Source organism: Lytechinus variegatus, chromosome 10, assembly GCF_018143015.1.
Source record: "Lytechinus variegatus isolate NC3 chromosome 10, Lvar_3.0, whole genome shotgun sequence".
NCBI classification, from domain to species: Eukaryota; Metazoa; Echinodermata; class Echinoidea; order Temnopleuroida; family Toxopneustidae; genus Lytechinus; species Lytechinus variegatus.
Window position 1 is genome coordinate 26905265 of NC_054749.1, and position 19129 is coordinate 26924393.

General features: G+C 36.3%; 1 protein-coding gene across 1 annotated transcript; it reads right to left on the reverse strand.

Moving 5' to 3' along the window:
• Positions 1–6485: 6485 nt before the first annotated feature.
• On the reverse strand, positions 6486–19100 carry LOC121423328 (cystine/glutamate transporter-like). The gene is made up of 10 exons (XM_041618682.1): positions 16776–19100; positions 16374–16499; positions 15781–15880; positions 15627–15671; positions 11427–11550; positions 10961–11064; positions 10508–10604; positions 8256–8405; positions 7068–7245; positions 6486–6677 (listed from the first exon to the last, which is right to left on the reverse strand). Exons 1-10 carry the CDS (start codon positions 17260–17262, stop codon positions 6580–6582), a joined length of 1509 nt encoding a protein of 502 aa, XP_041474616.1. The 5' UTR covers positions 17263–19100; the 3' UTR covers positions 6486–6579.
• Between the last annotated feature and the right edge of the window lie 29 nt (positions 19101–19129).

Genomic DNA, 19129 nt, shown 5'->3' on the forward strand with positions numbered 1-19129 from the left:
CATATTTATGTAAATCTACGAGTAAAGAAATAAAAACAGCATTGAAAAAAGATATGAGACGGAAATATCTAGAATGATTTTTAAAGAGGAAAAGCGAATAGGAAAATGTATAAGCATCCCGGAGTACTGTATATACGGAGGGGAAAATGCTATGCCTAAAACTCAATGATGACCACACCGGGACCACACCCAGCCCAGCCCCAAACAACTCTACAGGCCCAGTTCGATAAAAAAGGAAACAAAGTGATTGCTGAAAGATTCCTTTAATACGAAATTTGTCATCTAAGTACTATACACGCTCCTTACCTCTTCATTAATTCATTCGCCAAGATCGTCTCGGACCCCCAAGACACAGGATGCGTTCTTATCAATATCCCTTATTTAAACAGGTCCGAAAAGGTGGAGCAATCTAACCAAAGACATCAGAAATGCACCATTTTGAATTTCTGTGAGACAAAACTTAAGTAAAAACTTACATCCAGTCCCTACATTGAGAATTTGCTTAGTAGGCCTACTGTCAGTTGTGGGTTGATTGGTTGGACGATTTATTTTTCTTTTTCCCTTGTTATGTAATGTACTTTGTTTTGGATAGTTTGTTTTGTTTATGTATAATGTGTTTATTGTTATATGTCACTACACACTCGTGGTAAGCACTGCTTACAGATTCGCTACCTCCAGAAGGGTGAAAAAAAATACCGACTTCACTATTATTTTATTGTAGTGAGATGCGTATGTTCATCATGATTACTTCTGCATCTTTTGTGTTTAGATGTAATTCTAACAAAATCAACCAGCGCTTGGCACTGGCATTGGATGACTATGGTGAGATGTGTATACTCTTGATGGATCTGCTCGCGCTTTGCGCTCGTATTGTTTAGCGAGAAAGGTACATATCATGATTACAAAAATTTGCTCATAAAGTCCCTTTTTAGGCCTGAATGCAAACAAATTTCAGCTCGCGCTTCGCGCTCGCATTATTGATTAGTGAGATACATATCCGTTTAATGGCAATATTAATGCCTATATTAGGTCAGTATACTTGGCAACTGAGCGCGCTCAATAAGCAATAAGAGACTCAATTTTTTTGCTAGTACCCCCCATGCCGTGACCCACGCCGTACGCCACTGGTTCTTTGCATGTCGATCCATGAATACTTAATTAGCAAACTGATGATGTCATATCCCCACTTGTTCTTTTGTATTTCATTATATAGATGAAATTACGTTTAGGCCTATTCAATTTGTTTCCCCAATAAATAAAAAGGTTGGATTAACATCTGATTTAATGCACTTATAGATATTCATTGGTACAACTTATAGCGAGACACGTCATTCATACCTGCATAAAAAAATGAGATACCTATATGATTTCATGTAATAACATAAGAAAAAGGAAAGTGGAATGTGACGTCATCAGCCCTGCTAATGAATAATCATTACGACGTGCATATACTTATACTATTTTCACAAAATATTACTAAGCATTGACATTAATTACCGTGGTTTTTGTTATCACATTTCGATGAAATTTTCAGCATTTAGCTCGGTGAATTTTACTCTATTTAGATATGAATACTATAGGGTTGACCCGGAGTACATCTTTGAATAAGCGCCTACAAATTAATAAAATTGAATTGATGCCGGAATACGATGCATTGTAGTGTACATAAATTGGGTTTAAATGAATGATATCACAAAACCATAAGTGGTATAGGGGCCTATATTTCAAGTGATCATTTTTATAGGCCCACGTTCATCTTGGCCGAGCAAGATTCTGAGATGGGATACTAGCACTTAAAATACCACAGGGTGGGACACAACAGGCCATGTCCCCTAAATATCATGAAGTCTTATTCGGGTGGTTTATTTCTCGACAAAAGGTATATCCGCCTTTTCCTAAATGTCTACAGTGCTTTATAAGACGTTCCTCGATCTTCAGGTCTGAATATTAAAATTCCGGCTCGCGCTTAGCATTTAATTAGTGAGATGTGTATTCTCAAGTTTTTTATGCTTTAGAAATAGTGATTGAATTACTTTTGCATATCACTATATTAAAAAAAAGCTGGTACATCGCCACCTCATTAACTTTTTAGTAAGTTAAACCTTCATTTCATTATTACAAAAAGTGCCAAAAATGCCCAGTTCTTGTACATCTTTATGACCAGAAATTTCAACTCGCGCTTTGCACTCGCATTATAAATTTAGGCCTCATTAAATACATATTTTTTCTTTATATAAGTACTTTAATATTCTTTTTGTTATTGGACAAACTGCAAACGATAAAATATAGATATGAAGGAGTTGGGGTTATAACAATCACTGGCGTACAGATGGGGGGGTTGGGACCATGGCCGCCAAATTTTCACTCTAAGGCGAAAGCCAGAGAAAAAAAAAAGGAAAGGAAGGGGTTAAATTGTAATATAATATTCTAAAATCAATACGTCGCGAAATCTATCACAGAAGTAGATTTTGTCTTAATAAAGGTATTTTTTGCACGCTTCACTCGCTCGTAGTTTTTACAGATTTTCCCCAATACGCCATGTAGGGCCTATAATGCCCCCAAATTATTGGCCCATTACGCTACTGATAATGATATAATAGGCGTAAGTTTAAAGTTGCGGAAAAGCCGATGAGGTGTTGTGTCCCCCCACCCCCATGCAGCTTAAGTTCGATGTGACGTCCATATCAGTGACTGGGTGTGTGTGTGTGGGGGGGGGGGGATTAGGCCGATGATAACCTTCCCGATTCCACTAAGGGTGAAAAAAAAATACCGACTTCGATCTCTTAGGATATAGAACAAGCATTATGCAATACGGACCGCCTAATAGTGATTGACCTGGGGAGGGAGGGGGCATTGAAAATTCTAATAAACCCTATATATTATTTTCGTAGGAGCATATACGAAAAAATGTTGAAGTAATATAGTAATCGGATGCACAGATTTGTCATATATTTTTTTCTGAGAATGCTTGATACCATGCATAGATACGTATTTATCGTCCAGTGGGGGGGGGGGGGGGCACATAACGCTATTAAAATACTCGCTATACAAATTACATGTCTCTCATTTATAATGGATTTTTGCCTCAATTTGCCAACATTCTTAGATCTATAGCTCTTTGTTTCCCCTAATCTTATAACTTAGATCAAACAAACTAGACCTCACAATTATTCTCTCAGATTGGAACTTAATATTAGACCCCTATACTGATCCTTGCCTGTCCGTTTCGCTCAAAGTTTCAATAATATTCTTAATGTTCCCCGACTATTCTGTTTAGTGTATTATCCAATTAAAAAGGAATTTCCATGACCCATGACATGACGAATTGGTCATACATACACCGATAGCTAAAAAAATATTTGTTAGCTATCCTATAGTAAAGTCATGCTCTAGTTGTTTTTTGTGCATCAAATGATCATATTCAGACTAAGCAAACAATTCCCCAAATCGGAAATGCACATTGTAACGATGACATATAGAAAATAATGATCAAAATGATTTACAGTCCTTGTGTTCATATTAATATTGAATAGATTTTGACTAATATTCACGAGTAACCTATGGACATGAAGCATCGTACTCATGATGACGGTGTCATGAATTCATAATCTACTTCAAATATATATATATATATATATATATATATATATATATACATACACGAAATAATTATGTTCTACGTCAAGGAAAGAAAATAAACTAAATACCAAAGAATGGTTTGAGAACGATATTTAGTTTCACTCTAAGTAGTTTCGTATGTATTTATATTCATTTTATCTCTGACGAAGATGTGATGTTTGCGTCGAAAATTTGGAGAATACTCGGAAATAAACTTTGTTGGAACTGTAATGCATTACTTTTTGCCTCTTATTATATTTAAAGTAAATTGTTTAGGACCTTTCATGAAAATGTGTGGGGGAGCTAGGAGGGGAGAGCATCCTTATGTATATGTAAGCATATTTAGAATATAAAATAAATATAAATACATACACTCTAAAAAAGAAATGTTAGCTAAACATTTAAAAGGTTGGAGGAGTGACAACATTTTACCACAGACTTTAAATGGTTCTACCCAACACTAAAATGTTGTATTCAGCTTTATACAAGGTTGGATGTAACATTTGGAAAAGGTTGTTACTCCTCCAACCTTTCAAATGTTGATTTAACATTCAAATTGTACGAATATTGCCCGCTTTGCCGTTTCACGGCAAACCCAAGAAGCATACCAAAAACGTGGTTTTTAAACATGACTTATACATTTTCCAAGACTCTTTTATTCAAATTTCATTAAAATAAACATTTAGTTTAAACTTTTCAAATTGAACAAGTTATATTGTATATCACCCTCATCTCTTTTTATTAATATCATAATCATTTACATCGTAAAAAAACAAAGATACCATTTACTATAAGTTAAAATAGAGACGAACCATTCAGCCACCCTTAATAGCGCCACCAAAGAGCGCCACCTTAAGTCCCCACCTACTTACATCTGGCCGCAGCATAATCCAGCATTCTTAGCGGAGAAGTGTTTGCAACAATATAGGCCAACTTGAATGATAACATACTATTTCGCTACTCGATACATTTATATCACACTAATTATACTACCAAGTAAGTAGCAAAACAAGTAGAGGCCTATAATTTCCTCAGAAAAACATTTGTTTTTGTAAATGAAAAAACATAAAAACATATATAGGCTAATTCATTCTCTGTAAGACTAGCCATTATAATGAATAACACATAATCACCGATAGGCCAAAAAAGTGTTGGTCACTTTGCACCCCTTTAAGTCATCAGCATACCCCAAAAAAGGACCCGCACAGAAATAATTTCTATCCAATGTGTACTTGTTTGCAGTTTGAAGGCCATAACTCTAAAATTAATGGTTAGATGGGTGACAACCTTTTCTAAATGTTGCATTTACCAGGTTTATGCAAGGTTGGACATGCCATCTGAAAATAGCTGTCATCCCTCCAACCTTTCAAATTTTGATTTATGGCAACATTTAATTTTCAGAGTGGATACTTAGGACATAAAAAAAGCTCTTACGAAAACGAACGAAACAAAGCAAAGGAAACTTGAATCCCATTATATATGGATATGTACCTACTAATGGCTCATCGAATTTCTATGACGATCTCTATATACAAAATAATCAAATACACACTAGCTGGTAAAGTGTAGTTGATTGTGCCATGTGATGCCACAAGCTCCAGGGCAAAATTAGTTTGTTGGATTTTTGATGTTACAACTTTTATGTCACAGTTGGAGCCACACGCGGCCAGTCGAGTAATTATAAACCACATTTGAAAAAAAACATTTCAACATTCATTAATGATTTCATCCCGTACAAGCAAATAACGAGTCCACTCATAATCTGACCAGAGGCAGCGAAAAGTAATTTGTCATTACAAAAATCATTATTCATTTGGTACATTTTGATTTTGATTGGCTGAGAAGCACTGTTACTATGGCAACTGTCGGATAAAACGACAAGTCTTTCCATGAAACGCTCCCCAGTTAGTTAATAGTTTGACAGGTTTTTCTTTTGGTCTGCAATCTGAAAATAAAGGCCAGTGAAGCAAAGATCTGTGCTTAAAGGTCAAGTCCACCTCAGAAAAATGTTGATTTGAATCAATAGAGAAAAATCAGACAAGCACAATGCTGAAAATTTCATCAAAATCGGATGTAAAATAAGAAAGTTATGACATTTCAAAGTTTCGCTTATTTTCAACAAGATAGTTATATGAACGAGCCAGTTACATCCAAATGAGAGAGTCGATGATGTCACTCACTCACTATTTCTTTTGTTTTTTATTGTTTGAATTATACAATATTTCAATTTTTACGAATTTGACGATTAGGACGTCCTTGCCTGAAGCACAAAATGTTAAAATAATGGAATTCCACGTGTTCAGGCAGGAATGAAACTTCATTTCACATGACAATGACGAGAAAATAAAAATATTTCATATTTCATATAATAAAATACAAAAGAAATAGTGAGTGAGTGATGTCATCAACTCTCTCATTTGGATGTAACTGGCTCGTTCATATAACTATTTTGTTGAAAATAAGCGAAACTTTAAAATGCCATAACTTTCTTATTTTACATCCGATTTTGATGAAATTTTCAGTGTTATGCTTGTTGAATTTTTCTCTTTTTATTCAAATCAAGTTTTTGTTGGGGTAGACTTGTCCTTTAACATTATCATTTGTATTAGCGGCATCAAGCATGTCTTCAAAGGAAATAAATACCCATGTTCTAAAAAACGCCCTCCTTGATTCAACAATGGACCTATCCATGATTCAACAAAGTTTTATAACCACACAGCAAAAACAGCGGTGTTAACCGGTGTACACAGAGGACCACACCAGCTGTTTTATACCAGTGTTAAATTGGTGGTGTTAGTTTTACAACCATAGGTGTTATTACAACACTTTTGGTTGTTATATTTACACTCTTTGGTGTTATGTTCAATCTCTAGGGTGTAATTTTAACACCTCAGGGTGTGGTCCTTTATCAACACCAATTGGTGTCAGTTTTAACACCACAGCTTTTACAGTGCAGCATCACTAATCATTATCTTGATGAACGAGTTTAGATGGCCCAGCTCCTTCTCCTTCTGGGGGCATAACAAAAAGAAGTCGCTGCAAAAATATGGTTGCCCCATCTGTTAATGAGAAAACACGAGGAAAGAACCATTGACGTTTCGACATCTAAAACTTGGGGAGGGTGAATCTTACATAGCATAATGTACATAATATTTAGACACACACATATCAAAATGAAAAGTAGGAAGAATGGGAGGGGTCAGGAGGTACACATTTACATAAACTAGTATAGCTAAGACACCTGATTACACTTGTCAATTATCAATCTTTAATTTCAACTTGTAAGACCAAAAGAATAGTACAAATATAATACATACATGAAATAAATAATAAAATGATTATCAGAGGAAACTCAAAATATCATTAATCCAATCTAGAAGAAAACAGAAGATAGCAAAGACTTTATAAAGTGTGATACCATTTTTAAGAGTACAATGGCGAGTACCTACCCAGCTTTTCATTGATCCAATCTGGTTTGTTCTTCCACCAAACACACAGGTAATAGACTGGTATCCCGGCTAACATGATTCCTAAACCAATACCACAATCCACAGGACTGCTGTATAGTGACATACCAACCACGAAAAACGCACACAACAAGAAGACTGTCGGGACAACCAGAGGAACCTGCATTATAGGAAAAACAAAAATGTAGAAAAGGAAATACAACATAAAGTAACAGGCAACAGAGTTTTCTTGCACAAAGGACTATATTTCAACGCAAGTTTTGAAAACAATGTCCAATAATGAACAATGCTGAAGTCCAACGGTTTAAAAGCAAGTATTTTTTTTTTTGGGGGGGGGGTGGGGCGCAAACATGATAGGCATAATGCAAAGTGGCCTATGCGAGGGAGCGAAGCTATTAGGGTGTGTTTCTTATGATTGAAATTAAAGGATCTGTGCACAAAAAGGGTAAAATTCTGTGAAAATACGAAATACCGGCAGTATGAAAAAGTTCGGGGAGGGGCAATTTAGATACGTCTTGCCCCCGACACAATGCTCTATTCAATGAAACTTGTGCCTTCCAACCAACACTATGTTTCTCTTTCCAATTAGATTTTATAATTACACTGTCATAGTAGCTGGATACCTATCATCATGATCACTGGCGATAGCACCCGATCCTTTCCCAAAGGTAGATATAACCATGATTATGATGATTATGAACAGATACTTTAATCTTTTCATGAATAAGAACCTACTTTCATATAAATGCAAATCAAAACGACATATATCCCAACTCTCCCTCGATAATAGTAATAATTATAATACTAATAATGATAATAATAATGGTGATAGAAATATAATAATGATAGTAATGAATAATTAATAATTATACTTGCTTATATAGCGCTTAACACTTACTTTGTCAGAAGTCCCTAAGCGCTCTACCGTATATGCAGCCTAATTACCCTGGCTTTAGCAGTGCAGCTGTTACGCGCGCTGCGTTTCAAGGAATATATTCATGCCAGGTACCCATTTACCTCACCTGGGTTGAGTGCAGCATATTGTGGATCAATTTCTTGCTGAAGGAAATTACGCCATGGTTGGGATTCGAACCCACGACCCTCTGTTTCAGAGTCCGGAGACTAATCAATTGCACTGGGCCACAACGCTCCACAATAATAAAGAATTACCTTGAAAGGACGCTTGAGCTCGGGATATTTCCATCTGTAATAAGGTATAATTGTGCACGTGATTCCGATGAAGAGCCATCGTGTGAAACTAAGATAGTTGATAAGAGTTCCTACGTCATCACTTATCAACATCAAGAGGCAAATAGGTGCCTGAAACAAAATCGAATTCAATAAGATCAAATTCAATTCTAACAGCACTTCAAGGGGTTGGGTGGGCAGTGGAGAACTGCTCAGTTGATTTTTCAAGAAGCAATGAAAAAGAAAAAAGAAAAAAACGGTATCAAAAAGATTGATCTAGTTCTTGCATTATTTTGTATTCGCCATTACACAGTGCGTATCAAAAAAAGTTTACACTTTGAAAAAGCCCTGGGAATTGAAAAATATACAACATTTGGGTATTTTTTACACTTATAATGTTCGGTTTGGGTCTCATCTATCCAATGAAAGTAAAAGTTTTGACAGAATGTTACACTTGAGTGAGCTCTCTCCATTTTTGTAAAGCTCTAAGAAATCTGTTTGCGCAGAAATGCTCGTTTTCACGCTGTGTCAAGGGAAAAGGGCGAAATCAAACTTACCCTGCGAAACATTTCTTATACATTTCCCTTGCACTTTTAGTCAATCGAAATAAAACGTATACATGCAAGCATTTTGTAACAATTTTGCCACCAAAAATTGAAATTTTAACATTTAGTAAGCACAATCTTTACCCTTTTATGCCAGCTGGATATGAGGACATAAATGAATCTGACCAAATGTTTATATCAGACACCTCCAGCATTTTTTAACTAAGTTTTTATCATTTAAATTGGGTTTACATTTCACGTTTAATTTTATACTTGTTTCTCCACACTTTTCCCAAGCTTGACAATGACTAAGTAAATGAAAATCAAGCCGAAGCCTTTTCATGTAAATAACAGCTCAGTGTAAAGCAAATAACGTCTCGGTGTTTGGGGGAGTGGGGTGGGGTGCAAAGCACTCTCCGAAGTGTTTTGGGCAAGGAAACATGTTTTAAAAGGTAAAAGATATCTTCAAATAAATTTTACTAGCTAAATTCCACGTGTTCTTCATGATTAAGGGCTTTTATTTGCATAGCTATTTCAAAGTTCTTCGCAAATCATTTTTCACTAACTTTTCAAAAGTAAGTGGTGTTCCCACAAGCGGAAATATTTTTCGACAATTATATCGTAATTTGCTAAAATAGATATTTACCAATGTTAAAATGTGAAAAAATCTTCAGGATATTACAAATGTGTAATTTTACAGGATTTTTTCAAAGTGTAAACTTTTTTTTGATACGCACTGTATAGTTGTAATAAACATTCCAGTAGATCAGATGACCTTTTTGTGGCTAGTATAAGTGTTTCTATGTGATTCCTGTATGCTTAATGTGATCCTAGTTTCGATCTGATAATTACCTATTTTATCTTTATTCGAATGGTGTCGATTAATATTCTATTGTCGATTGCCAACTTCCGAATATGTATTCAGAAAGAGGAAGACCCAGAAACAATGATTATAACGATAAATGAAACATAGAAGATAACGGTAAACAAAATAAAAAACCAATAATATCAATGATAATATTAGCAGAAATACAATAATTACATTGAAAATGATAATCATTACATTAATGACAAAATAATATTGTTTGACTTAAAATTGCCCACAAAGTGTTTGATTTATTTTCAATGGACAATAGACACAGTTTAAATGAATAAGAGAAACCCATTGGTTATGAGATTACGAATGAATGATTGTACTTTCTTTAATATATAAAGACAGATTTTGCGGTCCTGGACCGTCTGGATGTATATACAGAAGCACCATCTCCGAGCATATCATGCTTGTCTTCAAAAGACATCCAAAGACGGAAGCAAGTGACTATGGCATGCACGAAAGTTTTAAGAAGGTATCTAGCATGTCTAGCCGAAAGCGTGACTATAACCATCTAGTAGGATCAATGCTATAACTTAACTTAAAGAATTCATCGAAGCATACAATAACTAAACCATGGGGAGTAGCCAGAAGCTGCTAAATCCAACTATCCAATGAGCCGGAAGTCATTAAATTTTCATGAAATATATCAGAAGACTATAAAATAAAAGAACTTATGTTAAAAGAATGTTAATTTCATGCATCTTTTAATTATTTATGAACGACGCGTTTTGAATAATTTCCCTTCTTAACATAACAATCAGAGCAAACTCCAAAATTCATTCGATTCAACATTAGACTTGACTACGATGTCATACCAGTATTGTGGCAGCCGGTAGAGGAGTCTTTCTATCAATGTGTATCATCGATGCTATGGCAGGCATGTGACCTTCACGCGATGCAACAAGAAGGAACCTATTGTGAAGATTATAGAGAGAGTTGTTATCTTTGAACCATTGTCATGTCGGCTTGTAGAACAAGCAAAAAAATATCAGAAACACATTGGCCACCTTGTATAAATGATTTCTAAAACATTTAAGAGAAAAATCAACAAGTAGTTCTCTACGGGCACATTCATGTAAAAAAATGTCGATGTGTCGATCATGATCTACAGTGGATATATCTCGGATTAGTCCTGTAATCAATTATTATCACTCCACGTCGAAACCTTCTCCAAACCGACCGATAGTTTGTTACTGGTAATAATGTATTGGCTTCTGGCGGTCTGGAGACGGTAATCTGTGGTCTGACTGAAGTAAACTTAGAATTACCTGGACAAACCAAATATTCCTCCATTGAGAGATCCGATGACCGAGAGAGCCACAGCAACACTCATGGTCCACCACCAACTTCCAAGTGCACGCTGGCCATAGTCCTAAAAAAAAATCTTTCCATTAAAATAGCGTTGGTACACTGAAAAAAATGGGGTGTTAAAACCGACACCAGTTGGTGTCCCTAAAGGACCACACCTATCCCCACTACTTGAAAAATTATAACAGGTGCTCCCCTCCCGGAGTGCTACCCTGATCCGATAAAGTGACGTCTTTATTCTTCAAGAAGAGGCCTCCCAGAAAAGCAATATCTTTTTCTTAATAAGTCCTTTCCCTGAAAACATGAAACCACCGTGCAGAGATCAAAATTAAGTAAGTCGTCTTTAAAATCAAATTTCTATGACTTTAGTCATGCATTTTGTTTATCATTGTACGTAATACTTGATGAATAATGTGAATGCCTTACCAATGCTACTGCACTAGATGCGAGCATCTCACTCTCGGATAGGACTGTGAAGTAAGCCACGTTGGTCAGCAGGTAAACCACAGTGATTATTATCATAGATATGATAATAGACAAAGGAACTGTTCTGAAAGTATAATCGCAGATCTTGCTTAAATACACCACTTGAAACAACTTTTTTTCTTGACTTCACCCTCATCCACCCGTTCTATTTTTCAAAATCATAATGAAATAATGCAAGCTGAATTGGATATTCAGACCTAAAACATTATAAGCAAATTTCTAAAATCCTGATACGTACCTGTCTCACAAAACGAACAACGTGAGCGCGAAGAGCGAGCTGAAATGTGAGTATATATTGACCAAAACTAAGGACATTTTAAAGATTATCTTTTTTTCATAAAGAGCATACATATCTCACCATAGTCTTCTAATGCGAGCGCCAAGCGCCTGGTGATCTTTTTTTAGAATTACACCTAAACATATGAATCACTTTTTTTAGTCATTGTAATCATGAACATGATACGTATCTCTCTTATCAAATATTGCAAACGGGAAGCGCGAGCTGATCTTTTTTTTAAATTCATACTAGACTATGGGATGGACAAGGAAAATGTCTCTAGTTTTTCATTTCCGTGGGGCGGCAAATACAACCACGGTTCTTGGACATGATAATATGTAAAATATTATGAGTGAATACATGCACAATGTTGCCATCGTTAAATTTTGCTCCTGACCTCAAAATTAAAATAATAATATGCAAAATCGTACCATTGACTCGACTGGAAATTCCGCCATTCACCCCGTGTGTTAAGGACTTCCGTGAACGCGCGCAAGCGTGCACAATGCATGTAACCTCGTTCGCGTTTTATTTTTTTTAATTCGCTGTACATGATATACGTTATATACAGAATATACGATGGCGGATAAGATGTCGTCGTCTTCGTCGTGTTTTGACAGCGAAAATGACGATTTATCACTAGCAAATATATGCTACATGCACGTCTTACCCAAGGAAAGAGGGCCAGTAAATTCCTTTCAAGTAAAGAGCTAGAACAAATTTAAGCCTTTGCTGCATTTGTTGATGTAGACTACCTGGGACTTCAGAATAAAAATAGCTATTCGTGCAGCAGAGAAGTTTGCGATTGACTTGCATGCAACCCGGCCCATCCCAGGGAGCAGTGGCTTAACAGTGCAGGGGGGGGGCAAGCTATCCCCCCTGGCGGAGTTCACCGGGAACTTAAAGGGGAAAAAAGAAAAGGGGGAGAATGAAAGGGAAAGGGGAAAAAGAGGAACTGGAAAAGGAAAGGAAGAACAGATAGATTGTCATGAAAAGGTGATTTTATTTTTTTTTTAAATAAGCATGCAAAATCATAAACAAAATCTTGTTTACCGTGGCGTACAGACCAAGAAAAAAAGGAAAAGGAAAGAGAGAAGGGTGAAAATATGTTATCTTCTTTAACATTATGTCAAAATCTGAAATTGGATTTTTGTAATAAAAATGTATAATTTTTTGCTCACTCGCATTTTTTTTTTACCCGATACACCATATCGCCCCTCAAAATGTTGCCTCATGACGCCATTGCCTGCCCCCCCCCCCTTTGAGAAGCAAAATACTAAAATTTGTAATGTAAATATGCCATTAAAACAAAGGTGTGCCCCCTCTTTTGAAATTGAAGACCCTTTTTTTCGTGTACGAAATATACTTCATTTGTGGGTGAAAACCTTTATTTTTATTTTTTTTTTGCTTGTCAATTGGTTGAAAAACTTTTTTTTTTGGGGGGGGGGGTGGTCGAAACTTTCCTCTGAAAAATTAGACCCCTTTTGGAAAATCATGGATCTGCCCCTGATAAGACCGGAGATTTTTTTGCTCTTGCCCCTCCTGCATGGCCACCGACCCGTTACGCTCCTGCCCAGCCCGACCAGCATTGCAGCAAGATCCGAATGGATCAAACTAACGTTATAGATGTAACGCGTTACATCTTGCTCAGAGCCAGGTCAAACATCGTTCGTATCACCAGCATTCCAGCAATCAAGCTATCGAAGGTGAAAAAAGATACAGAGGATGATTTTGAGATGGTGATCCTTGTTATAGCGATCTTTGTCCATGCCAAAATTGTTTCACTTTGTGCTTTTGCATTTCATTCTCTGCAAAAGTGAAGCAGTACAAGCTTTGATGATTTTTGTATAGGTCTAGATTTCTTAATTGAATCGATACATAATGTGACTCATGTCATGACTTACTTCACCGCCACATTTACAAGCCTATGAACAGAAGACGAAGTAAGTCATGAGTCACATTATTCATCGACTCAATTAAGAAATCTAGATGTAGACCTATACAAAAATCATCAAAGTTTGCACCGCTTCACTTTTGCAGAGAGTGAAATGCAAGAGCACAAAGTGAAAACAAATTACCTTCGATCGCTTGATTGCTCAATGCTGGTGATATACGAACGATGTTTGACCTGGCTCTGGGCAAGATGTAAACGCGGTAGGCCTACATCGAACATCTATATTTATTTTGATCCATTCGGATCTTGCTGAAATGCTGGTAGGACGTCGGGCTGGTCTCCCGGGGCCGGGCTGCATGCAAGTCAATCGCAAACTTCTCTGCTGCACGAATAGCTATTTTTATTCTGAAGTCCCAGGTAGTCTACATCAACGAATGCAGCAAAGGCTTAAATTTGTTCTAGCTCTTTACTTGAAAGGAATTTACTGGCCCTCTTTCCTTGGGTAAGACGTGCATGTAGCATATATTTGGTAGTGATAAATCGTCATTTTCGCTGTCAAAACACGACGAAGACGACGACATCTTATCCGCCATCGTACATTCTGTATTATAACGTATATCATGTACAGCGAATAAAAAAAATAAAACCCGAACGAGGTTACATGCATTGTGCACGCTTGCGCGCGTTCACGGAAGTCCTTAACACACGGGGTGAATGGCGGAATTTCCAGTCGAATCAATGGTACGATTTTGCATATTATTATTTTAATTTTGAGGTCAGGAGCAAAATTTAACGATGGCAACATTGTGCATGTATTCACTCATAATATTTTACATATTATCATGTCCAAGAACCGTGGTTGTATTTGCCGCCCCACGGAAAGTCACAATTTTAGCGACCATCCCACAGTCTATACCTGAAGAGGGGAATTCTAAGGCTTGTTTGTAGGAATTCACTAAATGATGCTAACGCTAAGCGAGAGCTGAAGAGTTTTGATATTCAGACCAGAAGAATCGACATTTCAAGGACTGTTATTAGGAATTCATGAAGAGCAGACATATTTAACCAATCCACTAATGCAAACGTATGGACGGACAAAAAAAATCGGGCCTACTATATTTTATATTTAGACCTTAAAATGGTGCAATGACTTTAAGTAGTCATGAAAAAGAAGCATATGTCACGTCATAAAGCAATAATAATTCGAAGTGCGAGGAAATATATTTGGTGTATATTGACTTGAAAACGGGATATTTTAGTTCAACATGATTCTGTATTATATTAAACAGATAATGCGAGCATGCATCAGGAATGATGAACACATAGGCCATATGCAAATTATGTTAGGTGATATCTGATATAATATTACATCATGATATACAATAATTTATTCTTCCCCTACTACTTTTCTTTTTTCTTTCTCCCCCTTTTCTCATTTTCTCCCGTTTTTTTTTTTTTTTTGTATCCGTTTTTGGGCCATGCAGCCTGAAAAAGAAGCATATGTCATGTCAAAAAGCAATAATAACTCGAAGTGCGAGGAAATGTATTTGGTGTATATTTACTTGAAAACAGGATGTTTTAGTACACCAGGAAAATCTGGGGGGGGGGGGGGGTGCTTCAGCACTCCTGCTTCCCAGGGCCATGCTTAGAACAAAACAGCACGCCATATATTAAAAAAAAAATCTCGTCGCGGTTTTATTCCCTGTTGTAGTCTTGTAAATCCGTTGATGTCCACTATAAAAATATGATTATTTCAATTTTGTCAAACTCTAAGGAAGAAATTCACCCAATAATAAACGATGTATGTGGTATTCACTGGAATATCGCGAAGTTTAAATAATTATGCTAATCAAAAAAAGTTTCATTTACGGGCTAATCTACAAGAATCTAACAAATTAAAACTGTAAATTATGAAATATTCATGATCAAACGTTGCGGGGAGAATTTGTCTCTAAGAACCACTTCTTACCTGGACGGGTTGACTATTTCTTCCGTCACCAGAGTAAGGTATTGCCTAGGGAAAAAGAAAGAAAAAAATACTTTGTTTTTTTTTACTTACCAGCGATAATTTTTTTTTCTTCAAGTTATCTTACAATACTCAAATGAAATTAGAAATTTCTTACCATCCTGAGTAGGCGAAAAGTCCTGAATAAATGGCGAGTGGAAATGTTCGGAAATTGAATTTCGATGTGTCGAAAGCATTCTCAAAATTAGAGGTTTGACCTGTTGGAATATAAACGAGAAGATGAGACTTCTGAAAGATAACTTTTTCATTATTTCATTGTTATTTCATACTACTGCATGGATCTAAAAACTGTGAGGTGAGTATTTATTGTGAAGACTACACTCTAAATAAAGGTTTATCCAATATTGGGTAAAATGGGAACATACATGTTGGTTGGGTAGAAAGATACCCTATATGTTGTAAATTTTACGCAATGTTGCGTTGAAATAGCCCAATTTTGGGTTTAAAAAATACCCAGCAAACATGCATGTTCCTTTTCTACCCAATTTGAGTAAAAATTTTACTCAGTGTTTTTAGAGTGTATAAAACGGTGAAGTGAGTTTTTTTGTCAAGACTAAAATTATTTTTTGTTAATTTTATATGGTGCATGCAGCTTATTTGTATAAATATCAATCAATTGAAAATCATACTTTCTCATAAAAAGGCCGTTTATTGATATCAGCTTTGTGTCAGCGTGAAAATAATACTTACCATTGGCAAGCTGAACAATTCCCGATATGATAATGACGGCTAACCCAATGAGTTTGGCCACGGTGAAAACTACCTGTATCCTTCGACTTAACGGAACACTGAGGCTGTTCACGAAAAAGATGGTACCTAGAATCAATTCGAAACCCAGAACAAAGAAGAAATAGAAATCAGTCATATTGGTGTGACCATTATTTATAATCTTACAAAACAAGAAATAATATTCAAATGTGATATTTTCTCTGTTTGCCTCGAGAAAATCAGAAGAAATGTATGGTACATCATCAAATATAAATACGATAAATATTTGTCTAGATTTGTAGTTGGCAAAATATCCAGTTGGTCAAATTGATAATCTCATATGTTATATTAGCAATATACATTTACTTGAAGCTATATACTTACAAAGCACACATGCCGCGACAAGACGAAGTACATTGGGAGGAACGTCGCAATTGGGATAAAAGGGAAGGAGAATATAAGTGACACACGTCAAGGACAGGACCGCAGAAGATGCAGTTCTGATGGATACCACACTCGTCCAGAGCCTCAAGAAGGCTGGGATCGGACCATACGCTTCAAGGAGGTAGGAGAAGTCCCCTCCGGATACAGGGAAGGTCGTACCGAGCTCTGCGTAACACAGGGAACCTAACATGGATAGAATTCCGCATAGACACCATATCATTAGCGCCCACCCGATCCCTCCAGAGTTCTCCAAGACATTTGTAGGAGAGACAAAGATACCGGATCCTATGATCTGGCCAACGGTGAGTGCGATACTGTCTATCAGGGTGACCTGACGGGTTAGACGGACAGCTGTGCCATCATCCTCCTGGACAACCTGGCTCAGATCCTTACCACCGCCATCAGGGGTCTTTCGAAGTCGGACCATTGCAGATGAATGACTGCTGAATCTAAAGACGCCGACAATATCCTCTTTCGGGTGCAGGTTAACTTGTAATACTAGTTAAAAAACTACTCTGCTCGAATAGTATGAAAACACATTTTCAACGTGGCCAAGGAATGATGGTTATTGCAGATTAATAAGTGTGAGGTTAAGGGTACGTCACACTCTGACGTACATGAGCATATTTTAAAATTAATTCTTTATAAATGTAAATCAACTGTCTCTTTGATTGATAATTTAATCAAGCTTAGAAAGTATCACCAATTACAGAAAACAACACCTTACAACTTCTTTCATCTTTTCACTTCTGTTTTACTGCGATGCAAATAGAACCAAAGTCTACTGTGGGGTAATGGTTACATTGTTTTCCATTGAATTACTTTAGTTGTGGCCCATAAACATGATAAAAGGATGTACTTTGGACATCATAAAGTAAATATACAAAAACAATCGTCTTTTGTCAACCATGATCAAATAGCTGGCTCCATGTTTCCGAATTGTCAGCAGTATTTTTTTTTTACTGTCAATGTAATTTTGTATCTGCTGCTATACTGTATATGCTATTTGAATGCTAAGGGGGGGGGGGTGTGATTGTATTTGTGGTGGCGGTTCGTAAGAACATTGTAGTAGGTCCATGGTAAGACGCAAGGAAGGGAAACGACCGAGAGATCAGAAGGTGTGTGAAAATTTCTGCTTTATTAAGCACTTGGAGGGGGAGGGAGGGAAATCGCAACATGTGAGGGGCTCTGTAAGATATGTTTTTCCCCAAAACGAAGTTTCGTGGGAGGGGGGGTGCAACTGAGCGACGCTAGACATATTTTGTAGCTATTTGAACTATTTCTAACGTCATATAATATGACGTTAAAATGGCATATTTCAGTAAACGGGGGTTGTAACATAATCCTTTAAAAATTAAAGTGATTTGCTTATTAGAGGAGAACGTAACGCCGACCGAGAAATTCGGTTTTTGATGTACTAACTCCTATAAACCTATAAATATTTGTTTACAGTTTTTATTTGCTGTTTGATAGTGGGAGTAGTGGGAGAGTATTTGCATCTTCTGACGGTTTAAATTCAGAAGTTAACCAATCAACGAGGGGGTGATCGCCTTGTTGCCTTCCTTAGCTACGCCTCATCATATTTTCTCATTTATTTTTTTATATAATTATTTAATCATGCCTTTGTATTATTCTCCGTATGACAGAAACGAATGCAAATCGGAACATGAATTTTAAAGCTTGTATGAATTAAAAGATTCATTTTTTGTTATGCCCTTTGTGTAGAAATTCGGGTGCCATTTTGTAATTTATTAAATTACCATTACCAATTAAAGGTTAGTTGTGCAAGCCTTGAAGATACGGATTTACATCCAGAAAACTTCAAAAAAATGACTACCCACCAACATTTTATCGGAAATAATGATAAAATGACAAAAAATAATCTTGTATTTTATTATTATATAAAAATCGAAGCAAAAGAAGCATATGTAGGCTTTTACATGTGAGCACACTTATATTACTACATACTAATCACCATAAACCTACTTCATAAAACAGTGAATTACGTCAAGAAATTAGAAAATGAATTAAAACAAAATACATTAAACGCTCATCTGATTTAATATTATTTCTTTGTTTGATGCTTATGTACTGACTTTTATATTTCTTTAATTACCAAAGCAATATTGGTCCATTTATACCGCAGCTATTATGATTGCATATACTCTGTTGATACTTGGTTGTTATACCCGGCTGCAGCTGAGCCGCCATATAGGCGCTAAAGCATTACCGGGTACCCATTCACCTCATCTGGGTCGAGTGCAGTACAATTTTGGTAAATTTCTTGCTGAAGG